Source organism: Hippocampus bargibanti, linkage group LG13 (genome assembly GCF_051943395.1).
Source record: "Hippocampus bargibanti isolate YZ-2025 linkage group LG13, ASM5194339v1, whole genome shotgun sequence".
In the NCBI taxonomy this organism is placed as follows: domain Eukaryota; kingdom Metazoa; phylum Chordata; class Actinopteri; order Syngnathiformes; family Syngnathidae; genus Hippocampus; species Hippocampus bargibanti.
This window is the reverse complement of record NC_142746.1, coordinates 14341374-14357422: the sequence shown is the minus strand read 5'-3', so window position 1 is coordinate 14357422 and position 16049 is coordinate 14341374. Positions and strand designations below refer to the sequence as shown.

Genomic DNA, 16049 nt, shown 5'->3' with positions numbered 1-16049 from the left:
GTGGCAAAAGAAGAAAGACTTTTTGCACCATTGTGTTTCGGACAAATTGTTTTGAGACTTTTTCGGGATAGATTAGGAAATGGGAAGAACATTTTGTGGTGCCAATTCAGCATCACAAAATAAATTGTGTCTGACTTTAAAGGTTCCATTGTAGTGTTATTTTCTGATTTTTATTCAATTCATGTGGCTTATTGTACATAAGGGTGAACCTTCACTTGAAAGTAACTGTCGGCTCCTGTAAGCAACTTGGATATTTGTAATCTTAAGCAGACATTACTGCGAGGACACTTACCTTCAAACACAGTACATGTCAAATTCTACTCTTGTAAAATGTAAGCAATCAAAATTACATCTGGGGTGTTTGTGTATTTTTTTTTCTCAGAAAGTTAAAAACAAATTCACATATGTCGTAACCAAAGACTATAGCAGAATATCTAAAAACAATACTGACAAGTAAATATTTAGAATGAAAAATAGACTTACCTGCTCAGAAGTAACTATGCAAGATGCACGCAGTATGTAACATTACACAACTAGAACTCATGAATGGTGTTTGTAAGTGTAGCAAGCCAGAGCAAGTAGAAGGCAAATGGGACAACGGCATGTAAAGCATCAAAAATGTATCTTCTCCGACTTTAGAATGTGTAATGCCCAATTATTATAGCAAGGTGTGGAATTTTGTGCTTGGTTTAACACAAAAAAGGGGAAGAAGGCTTTACCTTGAATGCTGAGTAGGGACCTTAGAAGCCATGTTTCCCCTCTCTGCCCTGAGGAGGAGAGTCAAACGGCAAAGATCAGAAGTCCACTTACCCCACAGGGAGAAGAGGTGAGGATCACAGCCTGGATGGGAGGCCCACAACACTATGATCATGCCACACACAACTCGAAACCCAGTATTTGAACCACAGACAACAACACCATGTTCTTTTATTTTGCCTTTTCTTTTTGCCTGCGTGAAGCAAAAGCTGCACCTACCTTGAAGACTGCTATTTAAGAGTGCCACTGACCTCAACTACATTAGTAATTATGTAAATACCGTCAGGACATGAATTAAGAACACAAATAGTCCGGAAGTACCTTTAGTTTTACCTATGAGTTTTGATGGGATGGTCCATAGTGAAAGCAAGTTCCAGTCACAAAATAAATAAATAAATAAATAAATAAATAAATAAATAAAGAGCACAAAAAGGAGAGGAGACACCAATAAGTGCAATGTCAAGGTTTGGAAATGGAAAACGAGAAAGGAGTTTGATGCTTCTCCACACTATTTGTGTAAATAGAGATGAAATGGCTGCAAATGGAAACAAAGATGGTTGCATGAACTATGGCTGAATGATTAGTAGAGTCCGCATGGCAGAAACCGCTAAATTTCAGTGATTACAATGCATGCTTGTATTTTTTAAATGCACTTTCATTAAACAGTACACTAAGGGTGTCCAACTCCGGTCCTCCAGGGCCCGATACAGATATGTACCTCCTCAACACACCTAAAATGCTGCAAAGGAACCCTCGAGAGGACATTAGTTGGACCCCAACCCTTCCACACACACACACACTCACACACAATACACCATTGGAATTTACAGTAAACACTCAAAGAACAGAATGGAAAGAAATTAAATGGACAGAGTAGCAGCTGATAAAGAGGCGTCATTTACCCCAGAGAATGAACATCAAGGTCATTACAATGAAGGAACACATGACAAGTGTCCTGTTTTGTGCTGGCGTCAAACACACATTTCAGAACACAATGGCAGCATTAGGAAAAATGGAGGGAAGGTGGGAGAACAAAAAGAGAGCTCATACCTTGGTCGCCCATCATCAGGTGTGCCAGACCTTTAAAAGGAAAACAAGAGCACAGTCAGCAGAGAACCAGGGATCATGGGAAGTTGTGTCAAAAATAAAAACAGACACAAAGGCATCTCTTTTCACAGTAGATGTCTGTGTTCCTGGACGGGATGGGAAAAGGAAGAGTCTGAGGGAGAGGAATAGGAGGGTGCACGCACAGGGTCAAGCCTGATGAGCATTCATACTTGGAATGTGTCATCGGCTACTTACTCATTCATTCATGTTTCAACGTATCCAAGATTACAAATGCAGACTTTCACTCAGAGTGAAGAAGTTCCCCACCATGTCCTCTAATCGAGTCGCTCGTCCGTGTACCATGCAGACACAAAATCTATTTAAATATGCTTGTGCCAAGCCAATTTAAGTGACGAATAGAACAAAGATGATCAATGTGGGCAAACAACCTCAAACATTGTAAAGTTTCAGTTATCCCCAAATTGTGGCCTCCATATAGACGCCATGTGCCACAAATTAAAACCTTACCTTACGTATCTATTGGGAATAGGTCTTTATTTGCCGGTACATATTCATAACAATATAGTATTACAATAAAATAAGCAAACTTTTATTTGTCGCATACCGGAGAAATACCCAGTTAATTCATCAATGTTAAATACATTATACTGTCTTTGGATATAAAGTTAATGATATTTTAAGTATGAATGTGGGTGTTTTGTGGTAGCACGGTTAGCCCATTCGCCTCAAAGTGCAGAGTTCCTTTGTGCCCTTAGTATGTTCTCCCCGTGGCCTCCTGGGGTTTCTCCGGGTGCCCGGTTTCCTCCCATGTTACAAAAACATTCATGGCAGGCTAATTTAACAATCGCTGATCTGAATGTGAACCGATTCCTGAACCATAAATATGGATGCACCCAACATTGTCCCCCAGTTAAATTAGACAGACACCATTTGCGCATAAATTCATTTTTTCATACTGCATGAGGAAATCAGACTCCACCTTTGAATTAATCCAGGATTGCTTTTGTTTGTAATTCTTTCATGGCCATTCTCCTCGAGATAAGAGTGGAGCATGTACCAAATAGTTAAAATTTGAAATAAATTCCCAGATCCACCTCCAATAAGTAAACGCTTGGCCATACAAAAAGCCAAATTTTGAAAACAATAGTCTTGAATTTCATTGCCATTTTAAAATCGGGTAAATGACCAAAATATGGATAATGCATATTGCATTAGTAAACATAATAATTATAATACAGTAAAGTCTCGTTATATCGATATTCAAGGGAGTCCGAAAAAATATCGATATAACCGGGACTATCGATATATCCGATCCTGCGCCGAACTGCATTAAACAAAAGCCGCCAAAAGAGGGCAGCCAAGCGCCATATAAGAAACGGAGCTGGCCATTAGCTCCCTTTTTTTGGGGGTAAGAGATGTTCCCCCAATGTTGCCTCAAAATGGCACATATAATTCTTTAATGATTGTAAACATGTATGCTTTAATCTTCAGAACTACAGTGTATTTGAAACATATTCATAACTGGATGTGTAACAAGAAAGCATATTATCCGAATCTGAAGCCATTGTTTGGATTCACAAGCAATGCAAGACGTCTTGGCGTGAAGTCATTTTTATTTGCATTTGAATAAAAAGTGACATCGGCTGTCCTTTAATACACAGTATGGAATGTTAATAATTTTCAAAATCATCGCGCTTCAGCAGACAAAACAAGAAACATTGTTGCAAAAAACGATTGCATTCATATACAGTACAGTGGGCATGTACATAACACAACAGGGAAACTGCAACGCTTACATCTTACTGTATTATGTATACAATTTAAAAAAGTCATCAATCTTCTTCTGCTTCCCATTTTTACCTTTTAACACAAACACTTCAATCTCATCTGCTACACACGAGCTAGCGTCTGAAAATGAAAATGGCTCTGCTACACGGGTGCTGGGCACGTAACCAAGTCACCTGACCAAGTCGACCAATGGTGCGACTGATGGCGTGACACGTAACCAAGACACGTGACCAAGTTGACCAATGGCGCGACCGATGGCGTGTCATGTGACAAAGTCACACGGCCAAGTCGACCAATAGCGCGACCGATGGCGGCTCATGTGACCAAGTCGACCAATGGCGCGACCGATGGCGGCTCACGTAACAAGACACGTGACCAAGTTGACCAATGGCGCGACGGATATATCGATATAAACAACAAAAATGGCCGGCGGGGGATGAAAAGGAGCACCGTAATAACCGGATTATCGTAATAACCGGGTATCGTACTAAACGGTACTAATTATACATAAAAAGACTAGAAATGTGCAAGGGAAATGAAAATAGTATCGTAATAAGCGGTACTATCGATATAACCGATATCGATATAACGAGACTTTACTGTAATATAAATAATAATACTAAATATAATCATTACTAAATGCAAATTAAATTTCAATATATATTAAAAAGCAAATATTGGCCTGACATCTTTTAAAATCATTTCAAACAAACTTGCCAAACCGGCCAATGCAAGTCATTGATATTCATGTTGTAGCACAGTGGGGTGTGACACAGTCGTATGGTGCTGGCTATATAGAAGAGAATCCAGACTTAATTTATAAACTTGACAATATCAAGGGCTTCTGATGCAACAATTACAAAGTACAAATCCACCATCCATCATTTTAAGGCACATCTTGGGATCTCAGTTCAGGCAACAATCATAACCGTATCATCCACTTGCAACTTCAACAACAATAGTTGCCTGTGACAAAACATTGAGTCATATTTATGTGTAGGACCCTCAACTATAATGATTCACATTTGCACACCCACTTTAGCAAGCGCTCAAAGCTTGTCTTATACCCACCTTCAGTATATTTCTCTTCTGGAAGCACAGACAGGCAAAGAGAAAAAAAGGAAGACATTCATTAAGCGGCATGCAGACTCAGACTGGCCGTTGCATGTTACCATGCAAGGCAATAGAAAATCACATGCAAGTGACTTAACACAACCCAATTTCTAATTTTGCACATATTGCCTGTCCTTCTTTATACACTGGAAGTCATGGCAAGGTTGAATGCTAAAAGTGGCACCCCTTATAACTTCATCTAATGTAAAAATATTACATTGTCTGAAACATTGTAGCGGATGATAAAACATCCAGCAACACTGTTAAATTACTTTAGAAAAAAAGGCTATGAGGCATCGTGCTTGGGGGCTTTCGAGCACATCTTTGGACTTACTCATTGTGTTATGTAGGGCACTTTAATGCATTTATTTAAGCACGAAGGACTTCTAAAATTATTTAATTCACAGCACTAGATGACTATATTTATTTGATTTACAAAGCTACTCAAGGATGCCTGTAATGAAATGCATGGCAGGAGAAATAAAGCAGAGAAAAGCCTTAATAAAAAATTATGATTAACAATTCACTGTGTCAGAGCAGGCAACTGAGAGCACATGCTTTTCAGGTGATTTGCTATTGAAAAGAATTGAACAGTGGCAGTTCCCTGCAAATGAAAATGTTCAAGTTCTATTTTGGGGGCGAGTGATGTGCGAAGGTGAGAGCAAGAGGGGCGGAAAAGTGATGTGACACACTCATGAAGGGGTCTAAGAAATGAATACATATTATAAGCATGCTCAAGCGTTATTTTTTTACAGCTGGATTGCTTGCACAATGAAATGTTTAAGGCCCATAGACTGCCTATAAAAAAAGCAAAACAGTCAGTCATGGTTTGCTTCTCCAATGTGTGTTCTCGGCTTATGTACAATCGAAAAAATATTTTTTCCTCACTTTAGATTTTCTGATGAAAGTAAAATCTTCACTTTTGTAACATGTGTAATGTCTAAAAAATATCATTAATTAAAAGACAACTGTATGGCTGGAAAAAAAACGGGTGGAAACGCAGCAAAGACCCATTTAAACCACAACAACAAATTCCTACCTCTTTAAAATGCTTTGTTGCCCAAATTCAAATGATCCAATGACCCAAAAACTTACCATCATCACTGGTTCCCCCTCAGACATGCACACAAACATTTACATCTAAACTTTGTGAACAAATTGAAAAATAATGGGGTATCCAACTTTGGACCACTTTGTCGATGCCTCATGAAAACCGGATTATTTTTTTTGTTTTGTTTGTTTTGTTTAAAGTACAAGTACAAATCCAACTTTATGGAATGGTTCATACCTGCAATTGATCATCTGAAGATCTTCTGGATATTTTGTTCACAAAGCTCGAAGATGATAAGACTTACTGAAAAAGCATCCAGGTAAAGCATGATGGCAATACTCGTAAGCAAACAAATGTACGCTGATGTCAATACTGCAAAGACCGCCAAATAAATTAGCATTAATTTCTTCACTAAACTACATTTGAAAAGTGGAGCCTTACAGAAATGATACATTTTATTGGGGGTGTCGGGGGGTTCTTTTTTCACACTGCAAAAAGGCAAGGGGGGGGGTCATTATCACATGTTCAATAGTATACATTTATTCTGCAAAACGTTTTTTTAATGAATTCTGTGACTTTATTTTGGTAAAATATTGACTTTCTTATCACATTATGCCATTGCCTGTGTAGGCTCATTTTCTATTTACTCCAATATATTTATAGAGCATTTTATAACAACCGCTATCAAACAAACAACTAAAATTCCATCATCACGTTGAAGTGAGAAATAAATTCCAAAGATGTGTGAAATAATTTTATTCCAATTTATGATATTTGGATGCCACTGTTATGTCATTTTTCTCCTTGCGAATGAAAAGAAATTAAACTTGATCAATTGCCATACTAGGCCAATAAAGGAAGACCCCAATAACCCCTCCCCCCTTACTCTCTCTCTTTCTCTCTCTCTCACACACACACACACACACACACACACACACACACACACACGCACACACGCACACACGCACACACACACACACACACACACACACACACACACACACACACACACACACACACACACACACACGCACACACACGCAGAGACACACTCAAACACTTTCTTTCACAAATGTATCCAGCTGGTTACATTCTAATCCAGAGACATAAATCCCTTTAATCCCCTTGTCAAAGTGATCGTAGTGCTATTGTGCCGGTAACAGTACACTAAAATGCACTCTGCTGTCTATCACACACAATCTGCATCTACTACGCTACTGATCATTTTGCAACAGAAACTCATAATGCGTGTGCAGTAATTACATTAGTAAGTCAAGGCAGCGCTTTACTGGAAGAAACATTTGGCATGCAGTAATGACACAAAACACATTGAGGAAGGTTACAAATTATGCCAATTGTTTGTTTGTACTGCTCCACTGCTTTTGGCCCCAAGAATCCTGACTAAGAAATACCAGGATAGCTTGCAAGTAATGCAACTACTGTGAGTGGAATTGGATGAATATTGTGTTGATCCCCACTTTAGGAGTTATAACTACTTTCTTGATGTGTTGTGGGGAATATTTGGTGATTTTTTTGATGGAAGACAAAAAAAATATTGGCTTTGTCTTTTTCAGTTTGCACACTTTCTGAAGCTACGTTGCTGTATAAATAAACTGTATTAAAAGCTAGGAAATTAGAAATCATTTTACAGTTACTATTGATGTTTTGTTTGCAACATTGTCTTTTAACTTCCAGCCAGGGAAGAAAAGAAATCCCGAATATACTGTATATAATAGATTGCATTACGAAGGACTCATCTTTGAATTATAACAAACTACAAATCAGACATAAATCCTCATCTTACAAGGATGGAAAATAGCACAAGGCAGATGAGGAAAAAAATGCATTTGAACAAATAGAGCAGGTAGGTCAGAGGTATACAAACATATATATATATATATATATAAATATATATATATATTTGAACAAATGGAGCAGGTAGGTCATATATATGTAAATATATAGACCATAGAGCTCCAATATTCCCCGTAATCATATACATATATATACACATATACATATACATATATATATATATATATATATATATATATATATATATATATATATATATATATATATATATATATATATATATATATATATATAGAGTGACCTCCAAATTCGACGACGAGTGGTTGCAACAGATGCCGGGAACAACATCAGATATCTCGGTCCAGAAAAGCGCAGTGCTGGGAACAGCACGGATACTGCGCAGAACCCTCAAGCTTCCTGTGGAGGACCCGAGCTAAAATGGGGGACAGACACCACCCATGAGGGGTGAGACGAGGATTTTTATTTCATATATATATATATATGTGCGGTATATATATTGATATGATTACGTGGAATATTGCAGCTCTATGGCCTGACCAGATGTCGTGCAGTTCTGACAATAGTCCGAGGGAGATCTTTTCAGAGAGACAGACCAAACAGAGGGGGATTTCAGAGAGCAGATGTGCGGTAGAACCTTGTCATTCTTTCACATCTTGTGGTTTGGAATGATCCAACAGGATTATCGGAGCAGTGTATACTCTAGTTCTTATAACCTTAATCCCAGGATTGACAAAATCTGGGATCGTGTTACAGGTAAGGACACTTTTTTTTCATGCAATAATGGTAATATGCTTCCAAGGTAAAAGGATTAAGAAATCAAACTTGTCAATCAAAAGTTTATAAACCACAGAGAGCAACTTTTTAGGGCTAAAACAAAACAAAATACACACAAAGCACAAGGACCATTAAATATAGATTAGCTGTTAGTATCTTCAGCATGAATACCTATGAAAATCGTTAAAAAAAAAAAACTTTATAGTAGACTTCAGCACTTTGAGAATCAAATGTCTGATTTTAACACTCAGAACAGGATTCATGCAATGTAAATTGAGCCAGTCTCTAATTCGTGTGACACAAAATCCGAACTGCAGTACAGACTACGGGGATTGTATCTCTTACTTTTTCAATTTGACATCCTCAAAGAATATCAACTTCAGCGAGTAGTTTGGAATGAAAGAGCATTTAATGTTTGAGCATCAGTGTTTCCACATAGCAACTATGCTGATATTTTTTCATATTCCAAATGTTTCAAAAGTGGCCCATTGGAAATGTAAATATAAACTTTAGTCTGCAATTAAAGAAATACATGTACTCTTGTTGTATTTTTTGATTTGATTAATGATAGAGTCATATGGTTGTGAGGTTAAATGGAGTGCCCTATCTTGGCTGCATCAGGCAGAGGCTCTGATTACTGGTTTGTACAAGAGAATAACTTCCCATTTTCTATTGTGGCCAATACATAATTGTCAAAACAATAGCCACATATTGTGTAAAATGAGGAATATGTTCCATGTTAATTTCTGAAGTAAATTAGCCTTATTTAAAAAGCAAAATAATCAATTAGTTGATAATTAGTCGTCCTACCCACCATCACCAACATCTCATTGATTCACGTAAAATATGTCAAAGGCACGTAAGTGGAGTCTTTGTTTATATATTGTATATATATATATATATATATACTTTGCACTCATAACTCAACTCAACTACTAACTCATAATTCAACTAATTAAATCTTTACTGAACATGATGATGGTAGGAGCCTCAATAAGAAGCTGGGAGGTTTTGTTCAGGATGTCAGGGGTATCGAGGCTTTGTACCTTGGTAACGGTAAAAGAAGGTGTAAGCAAGAACAGTCGAACAACTGTCTCTACACCTTCTACACCTTTGACAGCGACTGCAGTTGCATTTAGAAATCCCAGAGGGAATATCTCTAATCTTTTGATCCGAATATCTGTCTTTAGACTCTGAGGCAGTAACATCCTATTCATCTGCTTTTGTGAGTGGAGCCGCACTTTAGCTTCTAGAAAATGATACGTTCCGAGATACAGGTTGAGCTCCAGCAGTGATCGATGCACAATGTAGGAAGCACTCATTCAAATGAAAAATGCAACTTCCTGTAAAATGCAGATTACTTCCATTTGCGAAGGTGTGGGTGAAGGATTGCATGAGTGACGACTGTAAAGTGTGGACACCTCTAACGGTGCTGGGGTCAGTTGAGAGGTGTTTATATATATATATATATATATATATATATATATATATATATATATATATATATATATATATATATATATATATATATATGATTTGTATTAGGTTAGGTTACATAGCGTGAAGCATAAAAACACTTTTGTGCATATTTCTATGCAGTTGTACAGTTCAGTCTTCTGTTATTTTTTTGTACATGCTTTTTTTTTCTTCTTTTCGACTGCCCACAACCCCACCACTATCAATTTTTCTGCTGGAGATTGCAAAATTCTCCACTGTAGGACTATTAAAGGGTTTATGATTCTGATTCCGAATATGTATACATGTCTGTGTGTGTGTGTGTGTGTGTGTGTGTGTGTGTGTGTGTGTGTGTGTGTGTGTGTGTGTGTGTGTGTGTGTGTGTGTGTGTGTGTGTGTGTGTGTGTGTGTGTGTGTGTGTGTAGCATGCGCCACCTCACTGCACTGTGTCACCGAACAACACCAAATCCACTGAGAGAACAGTTGGAAAAATAGGTGCCCCTGACCTGAATTGCGACATATTTAACACCCGCGCTAATTTGCTCTCTCCTCCATTCCAAAAACGGAGGGCACAGCAGCATAAAAACACTGCACAATGTAGCCTGGGAGAACTGCCATCACAGCCAGAGACAGACAGTCGAGCTTATGAAGCAAGGAAGTGCACTGAGTGACTATTGTGAAAATATATAGCGCTAACTCCTGCCCTGGTGCACGAGTTGATTGATGACATTTCCTTTATTGGAAGTAAAGGTTGGTTGAGACTGTGAAATATGACCTCGTCGCTGTACACATGTATGCTTTTAGTGTTCAAGGCAGCCCCGACTGGCTCCAGCATAAGTCAAACCGCCTATGAATCAGATAATGGACCAAATAAAGTGCTGCATCTTCTTCGTTCAGCTTTTTTTTAGGGGTGATTTGTGTTGAGCTAATGTGCAATGAAATGAACTACATCATTTCATCTTATCAGGATGCAAATATGGCAATACATCCATGTTATTTCTCTAATGAGAAACGGGAGCAGAGATTGTGTGGGACTAAGCGATAGCTACCAAACAATGCATTTAAATAATTGTTCTCACCGATCAAAGGGATTTGTGGAGGCGTAGTCATGCAATGTGCGTGCTTGTGATTGGGCAGTGGGGGAGATGACAGTTGTTGTAGCGGAGCCACTAATCCTTTCATCTGATCAAAGTAATAGTGCAGCTTTGAAATGATTTAATGGACAGGTAAGGTCTAAATTTCAAGGTATTTTAAGGTTGAATCCGGATGCCTGCATTCGCTAAAATGAGATCTGGATGGAGGATACATTTTGTTGACAACGCTGTCATATTTGAATGTGCCAAGCGAAAATATTTTTGTTCAATTTGCCGGTTTACATAATTGTAAGCTCCCGTTGTTCAATATCTGGTTGAAAGCACCAGTCTTGGTTTTAAATGAGTCATGTGAATTTGGGTGTACAGCCATTTATTGCATTTCTTTTCAGAAATTAGTTGGTGATAAATCAAGCATAAATGAAAATGATGTAAACTGTACTATTTACGACAAAAATATTGCTCACTGTAATGCACAATGACATCAAAACAGAGCAGCTGGATATTGGCATTGAATGGTTTACATGACTCCATATAACAAGTATAACACCGGTTTTGTTCCGATTGAAGTGTTTATATGGAGCGGTTTCATTACGTTTGGTCATTCTGATAAATTCTAAGAGTAATGACTCCATGTGAACCAGGCGATTGTTCTGACTGGATAAGAAGAAAAGCCACCAGTTGGATTTTCTTTATGATATGATTGAAATAAAAAATCAGTATTGCCTTTGATTCATGCATTTTAAAGAGGACATCTTTTTTCATCTACATTTTAATGAATTGTGAAGAAACAGTTGGGCTTCTTGAGTTGTCAAATGTGTCAAAATTAAAAACAATGACAATTATATCTTAGATAGATTGAATATTTAAATCAGCTATGAATATGACGTGGGTGGAATACCATACAGGTTAGTGTGGGCTGACGTTATTCATTCTTTGTATTAATCAACGATATATATTTTTGAAATGTCATTCACACTTCACCAACCATGAGGAAAATATTCTTTCACATGGCAATCATTCTCTTGCACAAATCTACTACTACAAAAAAATACCCATCATACATAAATAGATGATGTGACCAAGATTTTCTTCTGTACTTTAAAGCCAGTGGATTCAGTAGAGCACCCTGAATTCATGAAGCTAGTTCAGAAGGTTCACTCATGTTGTCCTGGGCCAATCAAAGAAATGCGAATACAGCAGGAACTCAAAAATGCAGACTACATGGACAACATTTTAATTAGTTGTACATGCATCACCAATTCTCTGCAATCCAGTGAGAGCAACTTGGGCTATGGTTACAGGTCAATTAAACCTGACCTAATGAGCTTATTGTTAACAAAATATGACATGCTTGGATGGGCCTAAATTAACATTCAAACATTAAATAGGGAAAATAGGAACATATGTTTAGATTGTAACCCCCCACGAAAAGGACCAAGTGAATTGAGGTCTATAATGTCTGCCTCGTACGATAATGTATACACCGCACATTATCACATTGGCTTCAAAGAGATCAGAGTTAATGTGACGAGCAATCTCATCAAGCAGTCATCGCTTCCGCTATCTCAAATTTGATCAAGTCCATTAAACATCTCATCTATTGTGGATAAATATTATATAGCATTAATAACACACGCTATGTTGATTATTTCAATTTTATCAGAATCAGAAAGCCTTTAATAGTCCCACAATGGGGACATTTGCAATCTACAGCAGCAAATTTGAAAGGGGTGGGGGGTCAAGAGATAAACAAAGTATTCAATGCACAAAAGAAAATGTCAGTAGAATGAAATGTACAACTGCACACAAAAACTAATAATAATAATAATAATAATAATAATAATAATAATAATATAATTTAGTGCAAGTTATCTGTTAATACTTTCATTTAAAATTAAAACTGACAACTTAACTCAGAAACTTCCCGATTGAGTAGTATTACTTGGGGATGGGCAAGGGGTGATTAGTTGGGGATTGTAAGGGTCATTTAAATTGTTTAATTAATTGACACCAAAACAAATTGATAATATATTTGTAGGTCTGCGGTCTGCAGAGAGGAATTTTGGTCCAGATATTGGGGGAAGTCCGTCTATTGAGGACTTCCATTTTTATGGGTTGCAATCCATAGAGGAATTATGTTTACATCATGGAGGAGTCGGAAGGAATCATAGCCAAAACAACAGTGCATTATGGGGCAGCATTTAGATTCTTACTCGTGTTGTAAACACGCCATTGACATTTTGTGTGATTCTTTGCATCTTAGGTTGTCGTTGTATTCATTAAGAATATTGATAATTTAATCCTTTTACGACATCAAACATTTTGGTTTTTGCATCTGTGGAAACCCACTGGAGGGATCATTTCATAGGTCAACCAATCCCAGCGGACCTGTCGGATAGGAATGGAAGGAGACCTTTGGGGATGGAGAGCACCAGCGCGTTTTCTTAATGAGGCCTAGCAGGAGATCCACTCATTCCAAACAACAGCGGATCAATGGCACGCATCCCATTACTGGAACAAATGGCCGTCATGGTATACAGGAAGGGATTGTTTGACTTTTTAAAATACAGTAAAGTCTCGTTATATCGATATTCAAGGGAGTCCGAAAAAATATCGATATAACCGCGACTATCGATATATCCGACCCTGTTTGCATGTAATTTTCTCCGTGCGTGCATAGAAATAGTATCGATATAACCGGGACTATCGATATATCCGATATCGCTATAACGAGACTTTACTGTATGTGCATTTTGTCGGGAATTTAAATTTTCAAATATGCCTCAATATTTTACATTGGTGCTTTTTACAGAAGACATTTTGTAAAGTCAAAGGGCTCCACAATGTCTTACCTTCGCTGCAGTCCGTTCCTTGGAATCCAGTTTGAGTGCAGTCACAGGTAGGTTTGTTGTTGATTAAACTGCACTGTCCACCGTTTAAGCAGATGTTGGCTGCACCGCACAGGTCCTTTATGACCCCTTCACTGTCCACCATGGCAGATGCTGTGTTGTTGACCTTTATGTCCGTTATCCAACCAGTGAAAGGGGGCTGATCCCTGATGGCAGCGGACGTGAGCCGCAATGCCACTGATCGCAACTCCGGCAGGATCCCGCCGACGAACATGTGGCTGAAAACGGTCATATCCCGTCTTTTGGACTTCACCTCCACCCATTTGATCTCATTGTCCACTATCAGGGTTGTGTTCTTAAAGTTTCTCCTGAGGGTGACAGCGTGCCACTGGCTGTCATTGACCGCCAGGTCAGATATTACAGAGGCGGGCTCAGCACAAAAGATAGAAAAGCGAAGGCTGAGTTTCCCGTTCAGTAAGAGGAGTTCCAAAAAGTCGCAAAATCCCTCGTCGTCAAAATAGACCAGCAGCCCGTGGGAGCTCTTTGTTTTCATGTTGAAACTCATTTCACTTTCGCAGCATGCATTCCAAACCGGGAACCGAGCCCACTGTCCCTGTGCACCTGTAAACTCCAGACAAGTGCCAAGTTCTACGTAGCCACAAATGAGCAGCCCGACCCAAATCAAATGGGCACTGTGATGCTTTTGTAAAACCATTGTGAGAACACTAATCGATGCAGATGGCTAAATGTATTTATAGGATGTTGCGATTCAGCAATAAGTGTTGCGAATTCACTGTGACAGAGAAGAGGGAGACAATTAACTGTCTCATTTTACAATTGACAAATTGAAGCACAATATTTGATTTTGCTACAGAGAAAAAATATTAGCACTTCCCTGGTTGGTTGTGCCAAAATAATGTGATCTGTTTCAAGGTCCTCTCTGCCATGGCTCTGGAAAGCAAATTAACAGTGCTTCAAACACAAAAATTGTTTGTGATCATGGAATAGCTCCTCCTGATGTCAGTTAGAGAATGCACGGTTTCACATGAGTTGAGATTGGAGCCTTAATCCTCATGTTCATGCCAACATGGTTTCGGCTGGTAACTGCAGTGCTTGCTGTGGGCTTTTCACCCTGCATCCTCTCTAACAAAGTGAAAATAAGTCATGTGAAGTCGCACTGGCTGATGAGTTCATCAAAACAGGCGGTCTGTCCATCCAAGCAAGTTTGCTGCAAAAGAAACAAAGTGTCAGTACAGCAGCAGCCTTTCACCTAACCCAAGTCTACATTTTGCCTGTACCTTATATATTTTACAATTAGAGAAACACAAAAATGTATCCAGATGAAAAACAACCATTGCCCGCCGAAACAAATGCCCCTATTAGAGCAGAACTATAAATTCAAATGCCCTGAAAGTCACACAATTTGTAATTTTGCTAAAGCTCACACATTGCTTGAGACCGTATTGTTTATTGTGAGAAATAAACTCATTGAGCAACGGATTATTTGACTCGACAACAGTTGTTCTTCTCCTGGTTTCAATCAAACCTCAGCTGTTACTTGCTCGTCCAATCAAGGCTGCGAGAATTTTTTTTCACTCACTAGTCAACGGATAACTGTCGTGATGGTATGTTGTGTGATTTTTTTTTAGGTTTTAACACATGCTATATCGAGAAGGAAGTAGTCACACGAATTGTTCAACATGGATGTATCACAGAATATGATGCACTCAACATCCTATCAAGTTGAACAAATCCAGTCTCGCAAAGCTGAAGGAACCCTTCCCAAATCATACTTTTATTTTCACTTAGGGTTCAGTGAATCTGCATATGAACCTCTAACAAGGTTAAGAATGACTGCTCTCCATGAATGAAATTAGGATTACGGATAACAGGTGGTGATAGTCGCTGAACCAGAAATGTAATTCATTTCTATATGCTGCAGTACTACAAGTACATCCTGGCTGCTCACTATAATACATTTACTGTAAAATAACAGTAAATTGCCCCACATCCAGAAACATGAGCATCAAATATCAGAATTTGCTTCTGTTTTTATAAGATGCCACTGACTTTTTACATTAGAATGGCTGTGAAGAATGTTGCATAGTACATGTGAAAGGAACTGGAATAAAATGATCCCTCACCCACTCCCTTTTATTTACTAAAGTGAAACTCCACTACAACAAAACCTACATGTGTGGAAAAAAACATCTTTCATTCCCTTTTTTTCCTGTTTCCCGCTGCAATGTAAAGTCCCCCTGTTGC

General features: G+C 38.3%; 1 protein-coding gene across 1 annotated transcript in view; it reads right to left on the bottom strand.

Annotated features, from left to right (window-relative positions):
* Positions 1 to 16049, bottom strand: part of LOC148889445 (neurexin-1a-like) — a 191114-nt gene that overhangs the window by 171700 nt on the left and 3365 nt on the right. Inside the window, exons 2-4 of the mRNA XM_089011586.1 lie at positions 13788 to 15012; positions 4684 to 4701; positions 1807 to 1836 (exon numbers count right to left, since the gene is read on the bottom strand). Coding sequence (XP_088867712.1) covers positions 1807 to 1836; positions 4684 to 4701; positions 13788 to 14499 — 760 coding nt within the window. The 5' untranslated portion in view covers positions 14500 to 15012. The remainder of the gene's footprint in view (positions 1 to 1806; positions 1837 to 4683; positions 4702 to 13787; positions 15013 to 16049) is intronic.